Genomic DNA, 26,921 nt, shown 5'->3' with positions numbered 1-26,921 from the left:
TATATACTCTAGAAAGTAAGAGTTTAGGGCCAAAAATAGCGACTAGCGCCTTTAAGTCCCCGTCCGCGTCTTTCTGTCTGTAACTTGTCTGTATATATTCGCGATAAACTCAAAAACTACTGAACGGATTTTCATGCGGTATTCACCTATTAATAGTGATTCTTGAAGAAGGTTAGGTAAATAATTTGTTATGGTTTTGTGTAAACTGTGCGAAGCCGGGGCGGGTCGCTAGTCATACATGTTCCTAATCGTTTTTTATATATTATTATAGTCCGTCAAACAACTTTGTCAGTAGAAAAAGGCGCGAAATCCAATTTTTCTATGGGACGATAATCCATCGCGCCTACTTTTTTTAGGGTTCCGTACCCAAAGGGTAAAAACGGGACCCTATTACTAAGACTCCGCTGTCCGTCTGTCTGTCAGCAGGCTGTATCTAATGAACCGTGATAGCTAGACAGTTGAAATTTTATTTCTGTTGCCGCTATAACAACAAATACTAAAAAGTACGGAACCCTCCGTGGGCGGGTCCGACTCGCACTTGGCCGGTGTTTTTTTAAATTTGCCGCTTTTTTCTACGGAAACGACTTGACCGACTATAAATTACAATAACAATTTAAACAACGTAAATTTAAAATATTGTAAGACTTCAAATATATCAGTCCCTAGCGCATACCTAATATGGCTAATATAAAAAATATTTTTTTATCTTTTTCTTTTTTTCCATTTGTAGTTTCAATTTTTTGTTATGACTGACGCAACAATTTGCTAGACGCAGCAAATTCCTGTCTGGCCAAGCAATCGTGTCTCTAAACAGTTTTGCGCTTCGGATACGTTTTAAGGTCCGGATGTGAATAAAATAATTCAATATTTGAGGAGTTCCCTCTCAATTCCTCAAGGAACTAACCATCATGAAATACCTACGCGTCGTTGTAGTTTAGTTCTGGCACTTTTTTGAATGCAAATACTTGGAGATGGATCAAAGATGATGAAAATACAAAAATCGCTATACCTACATGCCTATAAGATTTGAACAGTTCCCTCAATTCAACATTGAATCCTGGAAAATGAGGACTACGTGCAGAAGTGAGTACGTGAATTCGTCCTTTTTGTTTTAACAAGAAATATCTCAAATATCTATATAATGCCGTGTGAATATTCATCTAGTCTAGATGCCACATAATTACGAATTTTCTTGCGCTACAGTTACGTCAGGCGAATTATCGATTGCAAAATCAGATTCTATTCAATATGGGTTGGGATAGTTGAGAACAGTTCGGAAGGTATCAAATATGTCTCACTGCTGGGCCAAGACCGTCGCCTCTAGGCGATGAAATCTATTTCTAATCCTTTTGATTTACATAGGGCAATTTTTGGCCAGTTGCTGAGAAATATGGCCAGGTCGTCGGTTGGCCTTTATCTCTTTGGTAGATCACTCTGCCTATGACGTTGTTAAAATGATTAATTAACCAGTAAAATAATATTTTGCTTATCCTTACGCAGAAGTACAAAACTTAAAAGATTTACACTGAAGTACCTACTAGGTAGCTAGCTTACTATACATACGATTCTATTTGCCATAAAGTTACAAAGGAAGGAACATTAGTTAATGTTGAAGAAAAGTCACAGCGTTTTTCCTACCAATGTACTGGAGAAGGGAGGTGTTAGCGACGCCGGCGCCGGCAGCTCACTTTGTCGCCAGTAGATACAGTGCGCTAACATGTGGCGGTGGGCGGCGCTGTGGCAGGCCTCCACGCTTCTGCTTGTGGGAGCCACGATCAATATTGGATTCTTCACACGATCCAGACCTTTTTTACCACCACCACAGGTAATACACATTCAATATAAGGTGTCTTGAGGTAACGTCGAATTATATAATCGTCGATGGATAGTCCCGAATATAAAATATAAAATTATGCTCCTGTCCCCTTTTTCAGTGAAAACTATGAAAACCCTTGTCACATTTATTACCATTAAACTGACAGTCGTGAGGGGTTTCGTAAAACTGTCCATTTTTAGAATTAGTTTAGTTTATGAATGCGCATTGCGATTTTTCAGTTTTTTGTTTGCATGAAACATCGGGTAAAAAGAGAACTTTCGATATTAATTCCACGCTAGTGCAAATGCAATTAATTCAGACAGCTAAGTACCTACATACCTAGTGTAGCCATAAATTGTCATTCCGTTAACTCTACAGAACATCTATGAATTAAGAGTTATTGAATAAATTTAAACATATTAAGTAAATAGAGAAACTAATTACAAATAAAAAATGCCTATTTAGTGATTATTCGATATTGCCATACCTCGCGTACATGCTTTATAATGAACGAGCAACGCACCTCAAAATCACGCATTAGTTTTTTTTCACCACGTCCGTAGGGAATTTTGATCCATTTACAAGGCCATCTTAAACTCTGCTGGGGCCCTTGGGCACAAGACTTGGGCCCTGTTGGAAAATAAAGAAAGCGAATTAAACTAACATTTTACTACTATGATATTCTATTTATAATGGGTACGTAATCAAATATACTGTTACTGTCTGTCCTTCGGGGCCCCCCTGAGGATTGAGTACGGTATTGTCATTTTAAAGGTTTCTGTAACAAAGTAATATTATTATATAGTCAGCCGGTCAAACATGATTGTCAGTAGAAAAAAGCGCAAAATTCGTATTTTCTATGGGACGATAACCCTTCGTGCCTACATTTTTGAAATTTGCCGCTCTTTTCTACTGACGGAAATGGCTTGACAGAGTATATATGTGACGCATAGAGCAGGCCTTGTTCTTTAAGATCATACGAGTAACTTAGCATGCAGAGAGCCAGTACGTCGTTGCCTCAATAAACTTTGAAAATTGAGGATTCTCGGATTCTTTATTAAAATGTCCAATTTTTACACGACTGCCCAAAAAAAGAAGTGTATTGTTATCCTGGTATATGATGCTGTAAAAAGGTTAAACTCAAGCGTACGTACTTACCTGCACGATATTTCATTACACGGACAGATGTATTCACTATTAAAATGGAACACTGTTTAAGACATGGGGTTCAGTGACCCTTTTATCTTGGTCTTCTCACAAAACCTTAAAAAATAGACGATAGTCGTGCATTGTGCAGCACTTTGTTAACTATAATCTGTTAAGCCATTTCCGTCAGTAAAAAAAGGGCAAATTTCACAAACGTAGACGCGAACGGTTATCGTCCCATAGAATATTTTAATTTCGCACCTTTTTAGACCGTATTTATCCTTAGATCCGTATACAGACGAAAATATTGGTAACCTAAATAAAAAATACCAGAACAAGAATGTCATATTTCCGCAAAACTACTTAGGGTCTATTCGCTTGCTCTTTAAAAGACATGACGTATTAAAACGAGGGACAACAACAACAGGAGAGTTACTCTCCTTCAGATGCATAAGTGCCATAAGTGTGTCCTTTTCGTTTAACATTTGACGTTTGGCGTTGACATAATGTAACGGATATTCTTAAGGCTGGCGTCCACTAGGCTCTCCGAGGCGGATCGCAGTAATTCGCCTTCTATACATTTACTATGAAACTGCGTCTATTGACGAAGAGCCGCGGCGCGTCGAATCGAATTTACCATTCATAGTAAATGTATAGAAGGCGAATTATTGCGATTCGATTCGATTCGCCTCGGCGAGTCTAGTGGACGCCAGCCTTCATTCTTCATCTAACATCATATATAACTATATACAATCTAATTCAAAATTCTGGGCTAAATCAGGTGCACTCCTCTGTTTGTCCCTAAAAAACTTGACGTTGGCAAAGTGCCCTGGCAGCAAAAGCTTTTCTAACGAAAAAAATCTACAACGCGGCCTGTTCAAGGTTATTTTTATCTCTATTAATTAATTTATTTTTCTTTTTTACATGGTTGTATCTTACATAAACAAAAGCTGGTTCTTTTCTTGGGACTGCGAAAATTGCAACTGTTCATGTTTTACCCAACCTACTCGAAGGATGGCAGTGAAAAATATGCGTGTTGTTGAAAAGTACCATAAGTTTGAAGGGTATTAGCTGAAGTACGGACTTGTCGGAGAACTAAATGCTGGAGATAAAATAACGTTCTAATAAAGTAGGTTAATAGAAATAAACAATTGTACTTACCTATTTTATTAATGTGACACTGATTTTTATTTCCTTTTGAGAAGTATAATTTTTCACAATCCAGCCGCCTATTCGCGGCTAACGACAATCCCAAAGCACAGATTATATAATAGTTCTCCCAAAGTAAACAAGTAGTAAATAAAGTCGCGATCTAAATTTAAACTTGTATAAAAAATATATCGAATTATATTACATTTTGATCATATTTTGATCAGTGTACAACAAGCTTTCAAATCATGGCTCACTTTTTTTTAATTAAATGGTTTGTATTACATTTTATTAGTCAAAACCTTTGTGACAGAACTCACAGAACTTATGACCTGACTAGACTGAGTAATCGCGTGCTCCTTTAGCATTATCGTTAGTTACAACCAACTTTTTAAATCAAAATAATATAATAGCGCCATAAGTTATAACTGAGAACAATTTAGGTATTAATTTTAAAGTGAAACTTTTCTATCGCCTCATTTTTTTGTCTGTCTTTAGTATATCGCATTACATAATTACAGCATTAGTAGAGTTAAACCAAGAATAGTCTGCAACGATTTTGATAGCAATGCAGTGCAAGTGTTATTTATACGTCATAATTTCATAGAAGTTTGACGTTTAAAATAACACTTGCACTGCGTGTACTATCAAAAACGTTGCACTTTTCTTGGTCTAACTCTAAAATTCTACTTTATTTCTAGTACTTAAGAGTTTATTAGTCTTTAAAATACGCTTCATTATCGGACTAAGGTCACAATACTTAATTCACGAAGGCTGATATTTGCTTGTAATTTCTTAAAAAAAAATTAAGGACAGTAGACCTTATTTACCTTAAATACGGTAATACGTCAAACTCTCTCTATAATACTACCTATAGTATACCTACCAGAAATTGGCCTAGATAATCTCACCTTAAGTCTTCTGTATATGATCGACAAAAAGTACCTAGTTAAAACATTAAGTATAATGCCTATCGAAATGATCTTTAATGTAGTTGGTCTAACCAAATTGTCAGTAAATAAGAACAAAAAAAACTATACTCATCGTTTTCTTTTACTGGTGTAAGACTTGCGTCTTTAGGCGGTCTACTTCGGCGTTAACTTCTCCTAACCTAAGCCCTTTGATATTATATTTCAAACTTGTATCAACAAACTTCTTTATATTTTTTAGGATTCCGTACCTCAAAAAGAAAAAAAAAACTAAACCCTTATAGGATCGTGCGTCTGTCTGTTCTTCTGTCTGTCTGTCACAGCCTATTTTCTCCGAAACTACTGGACCAATTAAGTTAAAATTTGGTACACATATGTAAGTCTGTGACCCAAAGACGGGCATGTAACGTCGACAAATGAATTTTAAACATAGGGACCACTTTTGGGGGGTAAATGAGAAAATTAGAAATAAAATTAGACAAAAAAAAAAGTAAAACCGACTTCAAACGGGAAAAAATAAAATATTATCTCGTTTTATATGCGCTAGCAAACTGATACGTTTGAAGTCGATGCCAAGCTACTTGGTACTTGTAGGTACTATTGTTACATGTTTGAGCACTATATTCATGCAGCACTCTCTTCAGCCTTCTCTATTAAAATATTTGCAGAAGTTGTGGAAAGCGCGAACCCGTCGGACGCTCCGAGATTTCAGCCCTACGCGGAGCTCGGCCTTCGGCATTGGAACACTTGTTCTATTGTTCGGCATTTAATCTTCCTATCCAAGCTACTTTGCATAGTTGCAGAGATATAAGCCGCTTCCACTTCCCGTTACATCTGGTTTTTGATCTGACCCATTGGGAATTTTCAAGACGTTTCACTCACGTTTCTAGTACAAAAAAAACATTGTTAAAAATTGTGTGATGTACGGGACCCTTGAGAAGAGAGTCCGACTCGCACTTGACCAATTTTTTAGTTTTAGAGTCGTTTACTTACTGAATCATCTGTCAATGTATTAAGACAAAGATTTAACCCACTACTTTTATCTATTTTTCGTATTCGTATTTATAATTATTGAAAATCCCAGTTACACAATTATTCAAATGGTAAATCTCAGAGCACACAGTGGGACTGGGAATGAATGATGCGACTACTCGATCGAATTCAGTCACGTCAGAAGCAATTAACATGAAATACTCGCAAATTGGCAATTACCGTGCTGTTAACGACGCAAGAATTATTCGCAAGCACGAATGCTCGATTTTTTACACCGCTTATTATCCATATAGATCACAATGTTATCATTCACTTGCGATACTTAGCGCAATAGGTACGTACTGATTTCCGTATCGAGTGTGTGTGTGCGTGTAGATTATAACATGTAGTAGACACGATATTTTACAATAAATAACTGTAGGTACCTACTTACGAGTGTAGGTAAATATTGTTCATTAACGAACAAGTACCTGAAGTATCAAGTACCTAACGTAACTAAAAGACCCCCTTTCTCTATCAGAGTTAATTTGCATCGCATGATTTTTTTGAAATTCGTCGATCAAAATTCTACTTCCCGTGAATTTCAAATGTTTCTAATAAACCACTTAAACCAGGTAGATAAGTACTCCTGAAACCTCCAAAATGCTTAAAATACGTGCAACGCGTGCACCGCTGCTACTATGTATATAAAAAGTGCGCAGTGTCAATTTTTATGGTAGAAATTATGAAAAGTAAGATGTTGTTAGTTAGTATATGTACAGTCGAGTTCATAAATCTGTGTACATTTCTTCACCTTAATCCATTGCAATAAGGTGAAAAAATGTATACATATTTATGAACTCAACTGTACATCTACACATAATAAAGCGAAAGAGGGTCGAAAGTCTGTACATGGAAGATATTCGAAAAAAAATTGACTGGGGATACTAAGAATCGATAACAGAACACGTTCCAATAGTTTTTAGAATTTTTGTCTGTTTGTCTGTTTATCTGTTTGTCTGTATATTTGACCGCGCATCAAATGAAAACGGCTGAACGGATTTTGATGCAAACTTTACTAATCTGTCGAAAAAAACCACGGTCAGGTTATAGGCTATAAAAAATTTTAAAATTTTATCCCTAAGGGGGTTAAAAAAGGGATGAAAGTTTGTATGGGGTTCAAGATTTATTTTAAGCTAGCAATTTGAAACTTCGTAAAAATATATATTATTGAAATACGAGTAATAATATAACTAATTTCAGCGTTTTTGAAAATTCATCCCCTAAGGAGGTGAAGGAGAGGTTGAAAGTTTGTATGGATATAAAAATGTTTTTCGAGTGCGTTACTTGAAACTTTGTATATAGGCATATTATTGGAAAAGTGATTTCAGCGTTATCAAGAATTCGTCCCCTAACGGGGTTAAGAGGGTTGAAAGTTTGAATCCATTACAAATGCTTTAAAACTTCTTAGAAAGGTATAATAGACGATTATAAAAAAAGTAATTTCGACTTTTTGGAAACTTAACGCCTCAGGGGGTCGAAAAGGGGATGACAGTTTGTCTTGGGGTGCAAATTTTATTTTAAGCTAGGAATTAGAAACTTTGCAAAAAGTTATTATATTAAAAAGCAAGAAAATTACTTTCAGCGTTTTTAAAAATTCTTCCCCCAGGGTGATGAAAAAGGGGTTAAAAACTTTATCTTGATAACTATATCATTTAAGATACTAGGCCAAGTTAGGTATCGTTTTTGTATAAATCGGGTATGCCGAATTCATTTATGATATCAAAATGACACCATTCCGGAGTGAAAACACAAAAAATATGAAAAAGTAATACCTTTTTTAATTCCTCTTCACGCTTAAACCACTGAACCAATTTAGTTTAATTTTGGTATAGAGATAGTTTGAGTCCTAGGGAAGTATATAGGATAGTTTTAATCTCAAACATCATCCCTTAAGGGTGTGAAAAGGGAGGTGGAAATTCATATGGGATTCAATAACCGCTGAACCGATTTAGATAAAATTTGGTATAGACTCCCGTAGAAGAACATAGGGTAGCTTTTATCCAAAAAAAATACTTTAAAACTGAAAAGGAAGGTGTAATATTGTAGGGGGAATCAATAACCGCCTGAACTGATTTACATGAAATCTACGTATACGTCTTTTGATTTAGTTGAAAATGATACTAAACGACTTAGAACCTAATCTTAAACATCCCCATCCCCCTACATCAGGTAGCTCCACTTCTTAAATACATCTTAGGAACACCAAGATTAATTCTGTCAAATACCTAATCGTAATTATATCGCATCCATATTCATACGTATCGCATCCTTTAAGCACTTAAGACGAAAGTGGAGGACCCGCGCGAAATCACCTTTTCATACAACTGTTAGTCTTCATTTTCCTCTCTTGATATTAACATCATTCAAAATATTTTGAAACAATTAGTTGTGTATCAACCACAGCTATGTCCCGTGTACGTTTGTGTTTTTGGAATTTTTAATTACTTATTATAAAAGTTAAAAGCATTAAAAAGTTTGTTTGAAATCAGTTTTTCGCTCCTAATTTTTACAATAATCAAAAAATCAAAAAAAGTCAAACGTAGAAAACGTACCGTTTAGCTATGGTAAATAAATATACATCAATTTATGTACCTAAACATATTTTCATAATATAGAGGAAAATGGAGACTGCGTTTGTATCGAGAAGCGGCCGTGTCCTTTCCTCTTAATAATGGCCACGAAGGTGGCTACTTTAAAAAAAAAAACATTATTCTATGTCAAAATATTTTGATCAGTACGGTTTTTACTCACTATTATTGTAGTACATCAATTTATGTACCTAAACATATTTTCATAATATAGAGGAAAATGGAGACTGCGTTTGTATGGAGAAGCGGCCGTGTCCTTTCCTCTTAATAATGGCCACGAAGGTGGCTACTTTAAAAAAAAAAAACATTATTCTATGTCAAAATATTTTGATCAGTACGGTTTTTACTCACTATTATTGTAGTACTGATCTAAATATTTTGAAATATGTCTCACGATAGTTTAAGTCTCGCAACGCATTGAGGCTACAAGGGGCACGGTCTCAGGAGTCTGAGAAAAGACCACTGTGAGAGACTCAGTGGCGCTCTAGCCAGGCAGGTCGCTTCGCTTTCGGCTGAAACGGCAAGCCAGCGCGTCTCGATTGTGATCCCAAAGACATCGTACGCAAAACATATGGAGGCGCAGATCCTGACGGAGTGTGGCGCCGGAGAAGCCGTGTTCATCCCGCGCATCCCCCTCATCCCGAACAATTTCCTGTTCCGCTTCAAGCGCCTACAGGTTCCTGTGAGCGTCTGCTTCGCCATGACCATCAATGCTTCGCCATGACCATCAACAAGTCGTAGGGGCAGACGCTGCGCGTCGCCGGCGTCATGCTTAGACTGATTTGACTGACGGCGACGGCGACGGCGAAGATGGCGACTTATCATCTTTTTCGTAACCATGCTATTATTTGACATTGTATATTTATTTCCCAATATTTATTTTACTTTGTGATGAATTTATTTTGCTATTGATATTTGACGATGATTTTTATCTGTATTGACATTTGTATATAATAGTTGACGATCATAATATAAATTCGTATAGATTAGCTTAAAATAATTTATAATGTAATTTAATATTATGAAATAAATAAATCTAAATCTAAATCTATACGTGCATATGTGGAAAATTTAAAGGGCCATATTAGGTATGTACTTGAAATACACAGTGTATTTTTCTATTGCAGCTATAACAACAAAAACCGAATTTTTCAGTAGACTAGGTATAATATATCACTGACTTCATGCTAATGATACGCATTTTATTTGTTCGATTTCCCAAACTCCGTGTGATGATAAAGAATACTGGATTGGTACGGAAACCTCGGGGAGCGATTCGACATGCACCTGGGCGGATTTTTACTTTATTAGAATGTACATATCGACTAAAGTTTATTCACATCCCACGACGATCAGAAATCCTGTTAACAATATTGGATTTCAATAAATGGCAGCAAAGTACACGAAATATAAAACTTATTATTCTACTAATTAGGATGTTCAGAAATATTACATAACAATAAGCTTACGGTTCGTTTATGTGTAGAGTTAAGTAAACTAAATGATTCAGTACGAGTATAGCCGCGTGCATCATACAGGAAGCGAAATACACGCTTGACACTCCTATTCGTAGTTTCTAAATAGGTACTATTAGTACGTTTCTTTTGTTTATTATAAGTTATCTAAGCATATATTTCTATTGTTTTAGGTCAATTGTTTGGAATTACCAAATTATAGTGCCGACACTTTAGCACGGACGTTTAATACAGGTAAATGTACTGCTTTTCCTAGTTCAATCCATTTGAATATTTATTGTATGTACTAACATGTGTATATTTGTATACTTAGGACGGCGTCTTCCGCGTCAGGTTGGCCCTATGTTTGTTCCGCCCACTACGGCTACATTTCTTAGCAGACCACTGATACACATCAACGAAATATCGCCTAGGATCGATCAACTTCTGCCCGAAGCCGACGACATAGTGAAGGAGCACGCGAAACTCGTGCAAGATATAAATAGCTTGAAACAACTCGTGTTTGTGTCCCCTTTCGCGGACGAGAACCGAGACTACGAAGATTCAATTTTCCATGAAATTATAGAGACTACTACACGGTTGCCGAGAACGAAGGCGACTACTACAACAAAACCGCCCCCAAAGACGACAAAGGCGAGCTCAATCCCCATCGTTCTTCTCGGAGGCGCCAGCAATCAGCGGCAAGTGGTTAAAAGTCAACCGATCAAGTTTCCTAAGACATCTTTAAGTTTGGTTGGAACTTCCGTATCGCCATTATTAAAACATCCCTATCCTTTTGTGATGCAAGAGACATCACGGAGACCTTTTAAAGTGTGCATGTCTACCATGCCTACCATGTACACCACCCCCCGACCACCCACTTTGTGGGAGCGGTTATTACGCTCCATCATCCCCAGATAGTTATTAAACATTAATTTTAGATTAGGTACCGTAAGATATGTATGTAAGAATGTATTTTTTCTCGTATTAATGTTATAGTAAGCTAGCCGCCGCTCATTGCTACTTGTTACCGTTTCATTGCGATGACATGGCCGGAATAATTGTGATTCAGTAATTAATAAATGAACAGAACGGATCCCATCGTTTTATTGTCGCGTTAGGATAGGTAGGAAGTGCTGCTTCCCTCCGTTATTTAATCAGCACCGATCAACTGCACCGGCGCGGCGGCGGTTACCGCACCGCCACCACCACCACCACCGTGTGCGCCGCACATTGTTGTCGCCGATCGCGTGTGCCACTTCTAATTACAGATGCCGATTATGTATTGTCTATTTTTTACACTTTTACGCGTCGGAATGGAAAAGTTGAACGTCTTATATGTTGTGACGATTGTGACGAAACTGACTTTTCAATGGTTGGTATCGATTTTAGCAACTACTGCGTTCTTTCACGATCACGATGAATGAAAAGAACGTACCGCTGAACAATTAAACTGACTCACGGTCTATTAACTTGTAAGTTTTATAATTAGTCATAATAATATGGCGCATGTTTCAGCTGTTATTTTAACGCGGTAATGAAATCATTCACTGGGAATGAATTAATCTGATAAAGCAATAATAGCGAACCGTTAGCGACGCACTGCGCGGTAGTGAAAGTCATTCACTTGTTCCCGGCTGAGTTTAATATTATAGGTACGTAGACGTAGCGTAGCTCGTCCGGGGCCTTGCATACCGAGCATCGCGGTTAATATGAGTATTACCAGTTAATATATAAGTAAGTAAGTAGCCAGTGTATTGATCCGTTTCTACAAGGCGCGCAACATATATCTGTAGTCTTAGAATATAGTGACCATTATGTCACTAAGACACATTTAGGAATGTTAGGATGTCAGTTAACACTGTTCTTTATATCACGTATTTGAAGTTATCCTGTTTACTTGCTTAATTTATTTTCAGACAATAATGTCTGAAGTATGTAGTATGATTTTGATTAATCAAAAAAAAAAAAAAACAAATATTGTTTGTCTTATTTTTATTGAAATCTTAAATTCCTTATCTGTAAATAATAACCCTAATACTAAATAAGTAAGTAAACATAAGGGTATGCCAAAGATACATTGATTGAGTAAGATGCGTAAAATCTAAGACAATTTCGTGCTTTGAATTTGACAGGTAAACGAGATGGCGCTGTACAGCTCCATACATTTTGCGGTAACTCTGATTGTCAAAAGTTGACGTTTGACAATTTAGTGACCGCAAAACAAAACATATGACGCAGTATAGCGCCATCTAGTTTGGATGTCAAACTAAGGGGGCACGTTTTTTCATAGTGTTTACCTCTCTATTACAATAGAGAGATATAATTCTCTTTGGTATGGCTAATACTATTAATGAAAGGTCAAATGGGTTTCAGGACTGAAATTTTGTAGTTTTCAATAACAATTTAAAAGTTGCCCATATATTGTCACACACGACATCTTTCATCACGCTTGCAAGGAAATTAATAGCTATAACAAAGTGTTGATTATAATATATACATATAAAAACGTCCGCCATATTGTTGAACTTATTAACATATTGTTAACATTCCAACTATTTAGCTTGATTTACAAAAAATATTCGACTTATAACCTCTTCAGACAGCATGACTTTCTTGTCATTAGAAAAAAACGTGACTACCTTGGAATCAGATATTGCTCGTAAATGGTGTTTTCCCAATATAAATTATTATGCTCGGTATAACGCCATTTACAAACAAGTTTTATGAAAAGTAATAAGATAATAAATAGGTAGGTAAGTCTCTGTATTCGTTCAGCCAAAGATAGATATAACTCCGTAATAGATGGAAAAAACGTGCCTCGAAAATCAAGAAAATTTGATTCTCGTTCAGAGGGCGCTACTAGTTTTGGCCTACAGTCGTATAGATGGCGTTGACGGTTTCGTTTGTTATTTAACAATTTTAACGCATATCAGTGACAGAACATGGGTCAAAATCATAAAAATAATTAATGCAAATAAAAAAAATCATTTATCTATATTTAAATACATTCTATCGTATTTTTATAAATCTTCATTTTTAGTTTTAAAGTATGTCGACAGATGGCAGTGAATTTACTGGGGTTACAAAATTTACTATGACAGTAACGCTTTAGTATCAGTTACTCTATGGTTCAGCTTATTGGATAATGCTTCGATATGATTTCCATTAATATTTCAATCGATTTATTTAGTTGGATAATTGTATGTTATAAGAAAAATTTCCAAAATTCATTTGGTTTACAAGAAATTGTCTATTGTGGTTACCAGAATCCTATAAATACTTGATGCATATAATTTATCCACATTCACTCCCTCTAGTGTTAGAAATAGTAACTTCAACAGCAACAATCAATAGCAACTATAAAATAACGTCGCATTTAACAGATAACAGTCTTGTCTGTTTGTCTATATATATTATTTTATATTAGTTATAGGGTGACTGCTATAGTTATTGTGGCCACTACAAAGTAATTTGCCACACCTAACAAATCAGTAAGAAACAAGCCAATAAAGCCTCTCTAGTTGCCAATAACTATAGCAGTCACCCTATTAGCATCTTATTTGATTTCTAAAATGATATTTGTAAAATCTTATAATAAAATAAAAAGAGGTGTACCGATACCGGTTATTCGGTCTCTGCATGAAACAGATGAATAAAAGAGGGGGAAATTTTACATTACAATTACATTTTACGACATCTTGAATAATCGTTTAAATAAATAGCAAATATTTCGGAAGCAGTTTAATTTTGCCTAAGTATTTTCGGAAAAGTGCGTCGAGTACTTATCTACCTTACGAGGAGTTTTAAAGAATGGAGAAGACAGGAACTTTTGTTCAATGCAGGCAGACGGGTAGGTTGACTGGGAAGAAGACGTTGAGCTCGATGAGCGCAGCGAGCACCAGGTAGCCGAGGTAGAGCGCCGCGCAGGCCACGCCGACCTTGCAGTCCAGCCGGAACTTGTTCAGCGCCAGCGACCCGTACAGGGCGAACAGCGTGGACAGCAGCGAGATGGCGCTGTACGACAAACCGCTAGAGTTTATTGCCACCTGGAATAAAACGTTCATAGTGTAGTAAACACAATTACTTACTTTTAGATCTGAGGGCTTACCGCGAACCACTTTGTTCGTTCGTTCGTCTATTTGCCTCTCTATCGCTCGGTCATGCAAAAGAACAGGCATAGAGGCATATAAAAAAAATTCGACTCGATAATCGTGGTAGGAACGGAGTTGAACCCTTAAGCTTTAGCTGAAACCGGCCGTTAAGTTATCATTATTTAAAAATATAGGTGAATCAATTACATACATTTTTTATTTTATCATGTACGTGGTCGTTTTGACGAAAATTTGGAGCAGAGTTAGAGCAAGGGTAGGTTCCTACATATAGGTCAATTTCACCAAACGAGCATTTTTATTACTTTCAGGGTACACATATTCATTAAATCTTGAAAGATATTTCAGTTTGAAAATTCATCCGGGCTAGGGAATTTTTCTGTACATGGGAATTGGACTTTGCTGGCACGGGAATCGGTTTTCTAAGATTTATATTTATTTAAACTTTGTTTTATTATTAATAAAATAATAAACTTATAGGATTATTAAGAACCTATTTCACATTTGAGATCTATTGCATGTTTTTAAAGCATAATATAAATAAAACTGATGATTTGAATAACCCCGGTGTGAAAGTGTGACTTCTTTATGAAAAAATAAAATAAATAGTACGTATTATCTTATCTGATGCTACCTTCCGATTTTCACCTCGGACAGAAAAACAATCGCGTTCAGAAAATGACCCATATACTATGTTGTACCTGCACATGGTAGAGTTCACATGAGACCGAACGCCAAGAAGTTGTTGAATAAAACTAGGAAAAATCATGTTTGAATCGATCATGTTGATTTTTCATTTCAACATTTCAACTACCTAGCTACCTACCAATCCTACCATTAATTGGTAAACTTATTCAACGCCAAGTTGCACTCGTAGCGCTACGTCGTAGACGATATTGTGTTTCCCGGAATTTCCGATATGTAGCGAAATGCTTCGTAGAGGCGTAACGACAATATTATGTCGAGATTAGCATTGACGCAAAGGGAATGACCGAATTTATATCATGACCGGGCGTAGTATCATTGCTATATCCGTATTCGCATAAGTAATTAGGTGCATAATGGTGAGAGAAGAACAAATTAATCTGGTTAAGTAATAGGAATATCCTGACATTGGAGTGTAAATCTAATCTATAAATCATTCGCCAAATTACCCAGTGATTTTTTGGTGAAGCTGGGTAGAATAGCGACTTCACGAGCCACGGCAACCCCAAACACAGAAGGATGTCGAACGTGTTCGAGCCGATCGTGTTGCTTATACCCATGGTGCCGTGCCCTGAAAGTAATTGAGAATTTTAACTATACTTACTCAATAACAATAAAATTAAATGGTACGAGTAGGTAGGCTTAATTATTCTTTAAGGAAGTTCCTACCAATCAATCCTAGGCGAAGGAATAGGGACAGGTGGGGTAAATATAAAATACGGGTAAAAATAAGACTAAGTTTTTAACACTCAAAACCTTATTCTATTTCATTCCTATTCCATTTAAAAAAAAGCCTTGTGTGTAGACTTCTTTTTAAATGGAATAGGAATGAAATATAATAAGGTACCTAGGTAGACCCAGTACCGGCCAATAATATATCACCTCTATGTTTTTACGGTATCACTTTTTTATATATTTGTGTGACTTCCACCTCACTGTTTAAGGTAGTCTAGTAGTATTCCTTTGTACGGGCGATGAGAAACTAACCTATACATATTGTTTACTCATACAAAAACACTCAAAGGTGATATATTATTGGCCGGTACTGACGGTACTGTACTTTATATAAAGTTGATGAATTATATATATGCTTATAAAGATGGTGAGAGGTTCTGCCGCGAGTTTAATGCAACCTAGGCGCTCAGGTGATACAAAACACATCTAACACAGCGCAATGAAAGCCACCTATCACATGCTTTCAGGTGCTTACATAATATGTGAAGAAGATAAGTAGGAAATATACTTGCTTTATACAATGGGATTATCAATATATTGAAATCAATTCGGTCTAGAGCAAGTTTGACTTGTACATACATTGAAGATAACTAATTATAGCAATCAACCGAAACACGTAATTCAAAATTATGCATGCTGAAGTGTGGTCTAGAGCAAGTTTGACTTGTACATACATTGAAGGTAACTAATTATAGCAATCAACCGAAACAGGTGTGGTGAGACGCAAACATTATAATCAAAATTTCGCTTCGATTTTCTATCGATAAAACTTGATGTAATCGTGTAACCGTAGGTATATTTCAGTTTTGAACTAGTGAAATGAAAACGGCTTCGATATGACGATATCCGATGTATTTTCTTGATTGCACTTTCTGCTTTCATCAAGTTTATTAGTTGTTTACCTTGTTTGGTTACGAGCACGCTGGACACGGCTTCGGGGAGGCTGGTGCCCGCGGCTAGGATCGTCAGCCCGGTGATGCTGTCGGGAACATCGAGAGTGTCACCTGACAATCACAGAATGTGATGACTGACTTATTTTTACTTAATCAATAATTAGGACAGGCCTTTAATCTATATCAAATTTATTGAACTTTTAGTCAACCGTCGACTATTCCAGTTATTTCAATAAAAATAATTGTCGTCGAATCAGAGGCTGACTGACTAACAATAAGTTTATTTATTGTATTACCTACTTAATAGAGCAAGAGATAACTTTATCGCTTAGAGTTGCAATTTATTGCAGTTTTTCTACTGCATCGTCGATTGTATAGGCTTTAGTTTTCAAGCTGAGCTAGTTGGAGATCCTACTGTAGACTGTATCAGAAACTGCAAACCGGAGGCGCTATTAAAAAGATCAGAACGCTTTTTAATGTTTATCTATTATCATCTCTATGGTCCTAGGCAGTAGATACATAAGGAACTAAAGAATAGGATTAGATTCGACCCGCTACTACTTAGCTTGAAAACTAAAGACTATACCTACCTATAATAGTGATGATCCAAGCTACTATATAAGAGACTCCGCCGATCCATGCGATGCACATGAGGAAGGTGAGCGGATAGAGAGAGCGGCGGCGGCGGCAGTCGGGCACGCTCAGCCACAGCAGCAGGCTGATGGGCCACGTCAACACCCACAACGCCTTGTGCCACCTCGATGATTTCTCCCCTGGCCACGGCCATATGGCACTGGAGTTCGACTCTGAATGAAATGCAGAATTATACTCGAAATTTCTTTTGAACTAGCTAAATATGATCATAGTCAAATTCAATCCGATCTTAAATTGAGATGTATCTGAAACGGCCTTAATGTATACGCGCCTTAAAGTAAAACTGAGTGAATATATAAAGTATAGTTGGTCAAACCAAATTGTCAGTAAGTAAGAACAAAAAGAACAATACTCTTCCCTTTCTTTTGAGTGCTAGTACTAGTGTATGACAAAGATAATATAATTCTCTCTGTCTATGTTTGAAATGAGACAGTCCTTTGACAAACTATAATTGGAATGATAATATTTTAAACATTCATCGTCATTTATATTGATTTATTAACAAATATTTGTGTTTATTTCATACATTTTGTATTAAATACAAGAAGTATATTTTTTTAATACTGCAATGCAATTGACATTTAATATCGATAATACTTGGTCTGAAAATTTGGAAGCTAATATGAGAGCTTTTAACTGAATAATATGACATATATGGCTGTTAGCCGTTGCTCGAAGTACAAATAAAAAAAATACTTTCCAACCTAGGGTGGGAAATGTAATAGGAGCGATGAAAAATATATTAAAAGTACAATCAAAATTTTTGTACAAGTACTAAGTACTCACCTGAGTCACTCGAATTGTGCCTTCTTGCCATTTCTATACCGTTTTCCAAGTCGAGACGATGATTTATTTTATTAAACGCGTTGTTGTTGTTATTGTTGTCTGTAACTACTGAATAGCTTTTCTCTGCACCTTAAACATTAAAATGTTAGAAATTGTCTCCATATACATACTTATGTATATTTGTGAAACATACCTTTAGCAAGAAGAGGGGTTATTTCACTATACATTTTAGGCTTATTCAAATAGCAACATCCACTTCTCACGAAGGATCCCAAACGCCCGTTGAATGCCATAGCTGTAAACAAATATTGTATCATTTATTTGTATACTTAATACTTATATTTAAGTCGTTAAGGGAGATCCTACATATGTGTATACACATAGTATACGCACAGGGTGTCCTTAGCCATTGGACAAAGTCGAAATGTACAGTCGAGTTCATAAATATGTATACATTTCTTCACCTTACTCCATTGCAATAAGGTGAAAAAATGTATACATATTTATGAACTCGACTGTACATATGCATTAGAGTAGGGTGCATTGGGGTAATTACGATATAAATTTTGACGAGTTGAGTAGACAACAGCATGTATTTCTGTTGCCGCTATAACAACAAATACTAAAAAGTACGGAACCCTCGGTGCGCGAGTCCGACTCGCACTTGGCCGGTTTTTTTTACTCATAATGTTATCACTGAGAATGTATCTGTGTCCATAATGTTGTTTGCATGAATTTCTTTATTGGATTGTAAGAAAAAAACACATCGTCTTCTAGCCTAACCTATCCGAGTCGGATCTGCCCCGGAAGGACTTGTTCGCTCGCTACGCTCGCTCACTGTCACCAGTGTCACGACTGTACCGATAATGTGCACCCCGATATCTCCAAGTACTGTAGGAATGTGTACTTATACTTTATGGGTTGTAGGAAAAAAAACAACCTCGAAGACTAAGGCGGGAGCTTTGCATAACCTATCCGAGTCGGATCTGCCCCGGAAGGTATTGTTCGCTCGCTACGCTCGCTCACTATGAGGGTCACTCACTTCGGTTCTGTGAGGGTCGAAAACAATATGTCGAATAATAATATATGCATAAATTTTAGTAATAGAGATATTTATGTAGAATGACATTATGAATATAATAAATTCGAAGTTCCAATGAGTATTGTTTAAAATGAAAATGTATAATGATTATTAGGATGTGAAATTGTATGAGATACATTTTCGGAGTTTAAATAATCGAATTTGCAATTTTATATGAACTTTGGCGCGCCCTTGCCTAATATAAGATAATAATAAGCCAATTATAGCCAATAAACTTGACATCGTGCTGATATTAAGAGCGATCGCAGCGCCGGGCCGTACACGTCGATGTCATGATGAGAATCTCGTGTAAGCCGAGAAGAACCAGTCAAGCAAGTATCTAGGCGAGACGAGATGGCGATTAGCTATGTGCCATATGGGACGTCGTTTATTCGAATAGTCGTGTCAGCGAACAGTCTCATAGCAAAGACCAAGACATAGTCTCGACCAACACCTAGAGAGGCTCTCGCTATATGGCTGGATCAAGGGTCAGATGTAGGCGTCAATCTTAGACACGGCGTGCGTGTAGTGCGTCGGTTCCTCTCTTTGTGGCCGTGCCGGCGGCACCCTAGGTAAAGTGTTTTTTAATGTGAATGTTTTTATATTTTACTTATATATTTAGGTACAATTATTATAAATAAACATAGCATAAGAAAGAAAATTAATAACGAGAATAATAAAAAAACATACTGGTACAGCCTTGCCAACCTTTTCTTTTTGAAATATTAAAATCGGGTAAACAAGGCAATAATTAATTTACCTAGTATGTAAAGAGTGTACATGAGCACGAGCATCAGCGCCTCGTACCAGAGCACCTTGTTGTCGAGGAGCGTGAGGATGAGCGCCACCACAGCCACGGCGTACATGAGGCAGTCGCGGGATACGGACCACCAGTCCAGCTCGACAGCCTGAATGTAGAACACTGTTAAGTTATTCGTTCTGCCAGCTTACTTTATGTTTTGATCCTTTTCGAGGATTTTAAAACGTTTCTTCATGACTATGATGAGAAAGTGACCTTTTCTTATGTTACGGTGTAATAATCCATACTAGAGTAGAGAAGACTGCAACGATTTTCGCAGTGCGAGTATTATTTATACGTCATAATTTCATAGAAGTTTGACGTTTAAAATAACACTTGCCCTGCGTGTGCTATCAAATTTTTTGCAGACTTTTGTTAGTCTAACTCTTCTAATATTATAAATACTCTTCACGCTTAAATCGCTAAACCGAGTTAGTTGAAATTTGGCGTAGAGCTAGTTTGAGTCCCGGAGAAGGACAGTAGTTTATTATATACATATTACCTACTATCAACTTTTGTTTGGTTCCAAGACAGTTGAAAACATTTTATAAACTGCGGGTTTTAACCTCCTTGCAAACATCGAGTCAGGAACGAAGAACTGCTTAATAATTTCAGGCGATATCGAATTAAGAACCACAACCATTATAAAATGGTGTGATACCTTCCCGGCGATAAAGCCGCAACAAGCGGGCACCGCGAGCACGTTGAACACGGCGGAGCCGACGACAGCGCCCACGCCCAGGTCGCCCTCGGTAACGAACGTGCCCACGCAGTTGATGAACAGCTCGGGGCTGGAACTGGCCGCCGCCATGAATGTCGCGCCGGCCACGTCCTCTTCCATCTCCAGTCCTGCCATACAAACGTTCCATATATACCAAGCCACTGCGACTACTTTTCATTTAATTTAGTTTGAGGTGGTGATCCTCGCTCTGAGTCGTACTTGGTCCAACAGGTCTCCATAGCAGTTCAGCGGGGGAACGCTGCAGGCATTATGGGGACCTTTGAGCCAGGTACGATGCAGGGGGTTATTTGTCACTTATTTTAGGCTAAGAATAAGTTAATTTTATTGGGTTTAATTATAGCTTTTTTTAATTATCATTAATATTTTGTGTATTCAGTATTTTGTAAATGTTTACTTCTTATCATTATTTAGTTTGTAGCAGCAATTTTATTTTAGTTCAATTCTTCAAATAAGAGTTTTTGTAACAAAACTTCCGTGAGAGTCGAGAGACACTGACATATTAAATATATTAAACCGGGTCACTCACGTATATTAAGTCGATGATAAACTTATAATGGGTTACATATATGGAAGTCGATGATTGCTCGACATGTTTCGCTCTATAACGAGTGCCTCGCCAACGCGTGCTCCCGTTGAATGCTCGTCGTAATGTAGCGAAACAAGTCGAGCAGTCGTCGACTTAATATACGTTAGTGACCCGGTTTAATAGAGTTTTTGTATTATTTATCTTGTATTGCATTTGGATAAAATACTTATGACAGCCCCTTAGCACTCAGAGACGTGCGTGTGAAAATATACTCATTAGGTAGGTATCAGGTAAACAGTAGGCAGCTACTTATAACTGGTCAAATATTAACTTCCCCTTCGATATATTCGTGAACGTAATCAATGTTAGGTACTAGATAAATAAGCATTTATTTACGTATATGACGATGTTGTAACATTGTATGTAATTAAGGATTGTACCAATTACCTACTGCAAAAGAGATGGCACGAAAGATCTCTGCGCGATTTTGACTCCGAATTTTCGGAGTCAAAATCTGGACATTATTGGGCTCATTCTACTCAGAATCGACAACATTCTCCATCCCACCATTAAAAAAGATGTCCCAGAACCCAAACACACCACGATCTGTGAGAATGAGGTGTTCAATACAAATATTATTTTATAAAACGCCCAAGTACTTAAAGGGGCCCACTGATTACCAGTCCGCCGGACGATATCAGCCTGTCAGTTAAAACAAAAAGTTGACAGTTTCGAACAACTGACAGGCCAGAGACTGCAGGCGGACTGGTAATCAGTGGGCCCCGTGGGTGGGTTAAATAATATACGCACCATGTACGTAACAGCGAAGTCATTGTTCAACAGTTCAACGAGCAACGAGGTTTGTTAAACTGGCGTTTTTGTGGAGGTTACTCACGTTCGCATATGATCTCGATCGCTGGCACGAAGTATTGTTCACACACCGCACCCAGCAGGAGAAAGCAATAGATCGCCAGAACACAATGTATTGCTATAAAACCCTATAACATAATTGTAATGATCTGAATCAAGTACGACACTTTATGAGGAGTATGTCAATATTATTTTAATTCGAGAAGGTATGGCATCATACTATGTATTAGGTAGGTAAAGTAGAAATACCTATTATTAGGTTACAATGAAAACTAATCTAGTTACAACACATCATACGTAAACAGCCGTCAAGCCGTTTTATTTATTCGGACTTAGACCGAGCCGTAATATATTATGTACAAATAAACTAAAGTCTTGCAAGTAAAGATTACATTGATTTAATGGAAATTGTGTGCTGTTATGCGTCAATAAACTTACTATGTAACACTAATGTTGTTTATTAAATGCAAATATGAATTAGAGGCCTAAAACATTGAAATCAAGGAAACAATACATTAATAATACTTTAATACATATTTATGTACTATCTTATTAAAATACGTACAAAAATATATGTAAAGTAAGGACGCTAGGCACGAAGCATTTCATACATTGCCCCTCTATTTCCTATCTGTATCGCAGGCGCAACATGTTGTTGTTGGTATATTGCTGATGCCCCGTCGATGATGCCGGCGCAATATAATTATGCGATGGAGATGGAAAATGGCGGGGAAATGTACGAAATTCATTATGCTGGGCGTCCAAATAGCAGTAGATTGAATGAAGAGAATCAGAATCATTTATTCGTAAAACATAGGTACAACTATTTGGTCTTATATACATGTTGTGGACATAGACATAGTATATAGTAGGTTGTGGAACGCTATGAAGGCGTATTACAATTATTTTATAATGTTTTATCATGCATAATAAAAGGTATAAATCATGTTACAATTCAAAAAACGCCTTTTCACCAGTGTCTGATCTACCAAACTTTGCTGGTATTGCCACAGATTAATAAATAGTTACTACGTGTATTGCTATTGTAATTGATGATGGGTTCCTTCTACATCGAGTGGTTTGGCAATCCTAGGAAACATGTATCTCCCAAGGCTCCCCAAAATGTATGCATACCTCCTGGTATTGCGCAAACTCGGATTAACTCATTTAGGACTAAATGAAGGAACTACTTAATAACTATTTCCAGCTTTCTGGGCATTAATTCCTCAAAACGCTTTTTTTAGGGTTCCGTAGTCAACTAGGAACCCTTATAGTTTCGCCATGTCCGTCTGTCTATCTGTCTGTCCGTCCGAGGTTTTGCTCTGTGATCGTAAGTGCTAGAAAGCTGCAATTTTGCATGGATATATAAATCAACAAATCCGACAGTCGTACAATAAAATCGAAAGAAAAATTTTTCTTAGGGAAGGTACCTCCCCTACACGTAAAGTGGGGGTGTATTTTTTTTTTTCGCTTCAACCCTACAGTATCGTTGGATAGGTCTTAAAAACGAATAAGTGGAATATTTTCAGAAATAATTGCTCCAAAAGAAAAAAAATGTGTAACCCTCCCCCTCTAAATTTAATAAAAACTAGCCAACATGATCAGTTATGCCGTTTTTGAGTTATCGCAAAAAGGCTCCCCTTTATAGTAAAAAGACGTACAGTCAAACGTTATTAAGACATTAAATGGGTTTTTTAAAGTTATTTGGCATTATTCATGTAAATAAAGTAAAATGTAAGATAAAGATAACAATTGCTTATTTTACTCATTCAATTGTTATTTCTCAAAAACAGTTTCATTGGCTTAATGAGTAATGCCATTGCCTATGGGCAGTTTTTGAGGACGACAAAGTAAAAATTTGAAAAGTAAGTCAATCTCGCTGATTTTCATACTTTATGGATCCCTCGTATTCGATATAAAAAGTAGATTTTTTAATTCGGGTGAAAGGCACCAAGCATCATTTGATCCCTTTGTTAACAATCTTCTATACCTAATTACCTACTAATAACTCCAGTTTAGCCTATTTGTGACAGAAGGGTAACGACGGAACCCTTCACTGAGCATGGCCCGACATGCTCTTGGCCAGTTTTTTGATCTAATTTGATAGGCCTAACACCTCACACTAAAGGGTTAAAGTGAAAATAGGTAGGTATCCATGCCAAATTGCAGCTTTCTAGCATTGACGATCACGGAGCAAAGCCTCGGACGGACAGACAGACAGATAGACGGACATGGCAAAAAAATTATAAATTGACTACGCTACGGAACCCTTAAATTTAACTCCGAACTGGAAAAATAATTTCCTTGGTCAATATTGTAGTCACAGATAGGTACCTACTTATTTTGTAACTTAATCGTGATTATCGTGAATACACACATACATGTTGCCTTTGAGGTCGAGTGAACCCGTCTGATGGGAACTCCAAAATGGCAGCGGGCGTGCAGTTCTTTTGCGGTTCGGCCACCGCCAGCAAGTGGCGGGACGAGTAGCTGCTGATGGACCCTGTAAACAGATTAACTGGTACATCGAGTCATATACAACATACTTAGTTGTTATTATACGTTTTACAACCAGGGAAAACAACGTTAAAATAAAGATGTTTGATGTACTTTTCTTACTAAGTATTTATTTTAATTTTTTGTTTGACATATCTGTGTCTGTTTAAGTAATTATTACCATTTTTTTAAACAGTTTTATTTAGCTTCAACGAGTATTTCCATTTCGATGACAATGTAATAATAGCTGATATGATGTGATGATGCAGTCGAAAGGTAGCCAACAGAACTACTTGTAGGAAAAAACTAACTCATCTGGTTTAGGCTCATTACAAAGGTCTCGAGGAGTAATAGTAGTGTGTGTCAGCAAAACATTTTGACAGTATAAGCGTTGCGAGGGTTTCAAGGCACGAGGGTTGAACAAGCTTTGCTACCGAGTGTAACGCATTTTTTTCACCACTTGAATGCGAGGAAACTACTAATATTAAAATATAACAAACTAAATCCGAATGAAAACGCTTTTAAATAATTATCATTCAAAATCATCATTTAAAAGTTAATTATCGCAGCCAACGTGAGGAAACAACTCCTCTTGTGCATAAAATGCAAATTACTCATCGTTATTAGAAGAAAGAGAGCCTTTACGAGTTGGTGTGGTGAAAAAAATAATATTACAAGTGAATCGGAGTTACGGAAGATTTATTTGTCTTACCCCTGTTTTCACCGTACTCCAACATAACATGAAATTACCTATACTTAGGTAGCTTGCCTAAACGTAATTTGGGTATTTGGTCCAAATTACGTTTAGGCAAGCTACCTAAGTATAGGTTATCAAGAAATAAAGTAAGTATTGTGCTAAAATGAACTAATAGGTATTACCTGAAGTTACGCTGAATTGTTTAATGGAAAGTTCTGGTGAAGTGCCCGTGACATTGCGAGCCAGCAAATAACAGGACGGCAAACCAAAGAACAGAACCACTCTTATAATTATTGCAACTCTACATTTACGCACTTGTCTAGTCCTTATTAACATGTTGGCCATTTAATATATATTAATATATAATTAGATCTTCGACTAGATAAAATTTTTGGTGATCACGTCACGATCCAAAAATATATTTAGCTTGTAGCTTTTGTCAAATAAAGAATTCAAAGAGTTTGTTGCATTTACAGCGCAACTGCATTGGTAAGGAAAGGACTAAAATGTATTTATTAATATTTATGTGTGATTGTCACAGGAGCCGAAGTGTTACTGAGACTAATTTCTTCAAGCCACCGAACGAGTAAACAAGTGTTGATATCGATAACATCATTATTATTACAAGTTTGATTCACGTATCCCTATCGCCGTTATCGATTCTAAAGTCAATAGAACCGAGGATATTCTCATGCAGGTAAATAAGTAGGTATTTATTTAAATATAGTCGATTTATGTAAGAGCAATGTTGCTGGTTTACCTATCTGCTACGCTACATTGCTCGTATCTAGAAGCGACATACTTAGGTATATTATGTACCTAACAATACATTTAATTAATTTAAATAAGGTCCATGGGGTCCCAGCGCGCACAAGTTGTTTGCAGAAATCGCGAAGCGTCTGGTTGACGTAACTGGTGACCGAAGAGCTGGCGGCTTCCTCGCACAACGTATCAGTATTGCGATACAGCGAGGAAATGCCACCAGCATCCTTGGTACAATTGGGCCTATTTTAGATTTAAGCTAGTTATTAATTTCGTTTACGTAGTACCACTGTATATATCTTGTATGTAAATAAAGCGTATTAAACTTTTTATAAGTATTTAAATAATAGGCAGTGTAAATACCTAAGAAATATGTTACTGACAATGACTAGGTATGTAAGTACTCTCGAACCGTTGGAAATTTGATATATTTATGAAAAAGCGGTGAAAATAAACATAATTATCGATCTTGTGATCATAATAGTTTGACCAAGTTTGACTGATAGTGGTAAAGCAACACAACCTCATTGACAGTGAAAAACTAGGTGACAGTCAAAAGAAAAAAAACAGGACGTGCGAGTCGGACTCGCCCACCGAGGGTTCCGTACGTTTTAGGGTTCCGTACCCAAAGGATAAAAACGGGACCCTATTACTGAGACTTCGCTGTCCGTCCGTTCGTCCGTCCGTCTGTCTGTCACCAGGCTGTATCTCATCAACCATGATAGCTAGACAGTTGAAATTTTCACAGATGATGTATTTCTGTTGCCGCTATACAAATATTAAAAATAGAATAAAGTAAATATTTAAGTGGGGCTCCCATACAAGAAACGTGATATTTTGCCGGTTTTTGCGTAATGGTACGGAACCCTTCGTGCGCGAGTCCGACTCGCACTTTGCTTACCAAAATTTGATTTATCGTGTTTCACTCAATGCAGTTCATATACTT

The 26,921-nt window shown here is 36.9% G+C and overlaps 2 protein-coding genes across 2 annotated transcripts; one reads left to right on the top strand and one right to left on the bottom strand.

Moving 5' to 3' along the window:
* Positions 1 to 1,664: 1,664 nt before the first annotated feature.
* Positions 1,665 to 11,213, top strand: LOC134755100 (uncharacterized). Its single transcript, XM_063691578.1, has 3 exons — positions 1,665 to 1,825; positions 10,312 to 10,372; positions 10,452 to 11,213. The coding sequence occupies exons 1-3, from the start codon at positions 1,718 to 1,720 to the stop codon at positions 11,036 to 11,038; spliced, it is 756 nt and encodes a 251-aa protein (XP_063547648.1). The 5' UTR covers positions 1,665 to 1,717; the 3' UTR covers positions 11,039 to 11,213.
* Positions 11,214 to 12,097: 884 nt separating this feature from the next.
* On the bottom strand, positions 12,098 to 25,859 carry LOC134754609 (sodium/potassium/calcium exchanger 3-like). Its single transcript, XM_063690928.1, has 11 exons — positions 25,396 to 25,859; positions 24,402 to 24,523; positions 22,046 to 22,148; positions 20,544 to 20,731; positions 19,844 to 19,991; positions 18,196 to 18,297; positions 18,003 to 18,131; positions 17,153 to 17,368; positions 16,572 to 16,673; positions 15,384 to 15,505; positions 12,098 to 14,166 (listed from the first exon to the last, which is right to left on the bottom strand). Exons 1-11 carry the CDS (start codon positions 25,556 to 25,558, stop codon positions 13,954 to 13,956), a joined length of 1,608 nt encoding a protein of 535 aa, XP_063546998.1. The 5' UTR covers positions 25,559 to 25,859; the 3' UTR covers positions 12,098 to 13,953.
* Positions 25,860 to 26,921: the final 1,062 nt, after the last annotated feature.

Source organism: Cydia strobilella, chromosome Z (genome assembly GCF_947568885.1).
Source record: "Cydia strobilella chromosome Z, ilCydStro3.1, whole genome shotgun sequence".
Classification (NCBI taxonomy): Eukaryota; Metazoa; Arthropoda; class Insecta; order Lepidoptera; family Tortricidae; genus Cydia; species Cydia strobilella.
The sequence above is the reverse complement of the archived record's forward strand: the minus strand, read 5'-3'. Positions and strand labels throughout refer to the sequence as shown.

Bases quoted from the DNA above. Each gene is read 5' to 3' on its own strand.
- LOC134755100 (XM_063691578.1), top strand. From the start codon at position 1,718: ATGTGGCGGTGGGCGGCGCTGTGGCAGGCCTCCACGCTTCTGCTTGTG. The intron at 1,826-10,311 runs GTAATACACATT...CTATTGTTTTAG, and splicing joins CTTTTTTACCACCACCACAG to GTCAATTGTTTGGAATTACC. The intron at 10,373-10,451 runs GTAAATGTACTG...TTGTATACTTAG, and splicing joins AGCACGGACGTTTAATACAG to GACGGCGTCTTCCGCGTCAG.
- LOC134754609 (XM_063690928.1), bottom strand. From the start codon at position 25,558: ATGGCCAACATGTTAATAAGGACTAGACAAGTGCGTAAATGTAGAGTT. The intron at 24,524-25,395 runs GTAATACCTATT...ATCTGTTTACAG, and splicing joins ACAATTCAGCGTAACTTCAG to GGTCCATCAGCAGCTACTCG. The intron at 18,132-18,195 runs GTATGTTTCACA...TTAATGTTTAAG, and splicing joins AACCCCTCTTCTTGCTAAAG to GTGCAGAGAAAAGCTATTCA.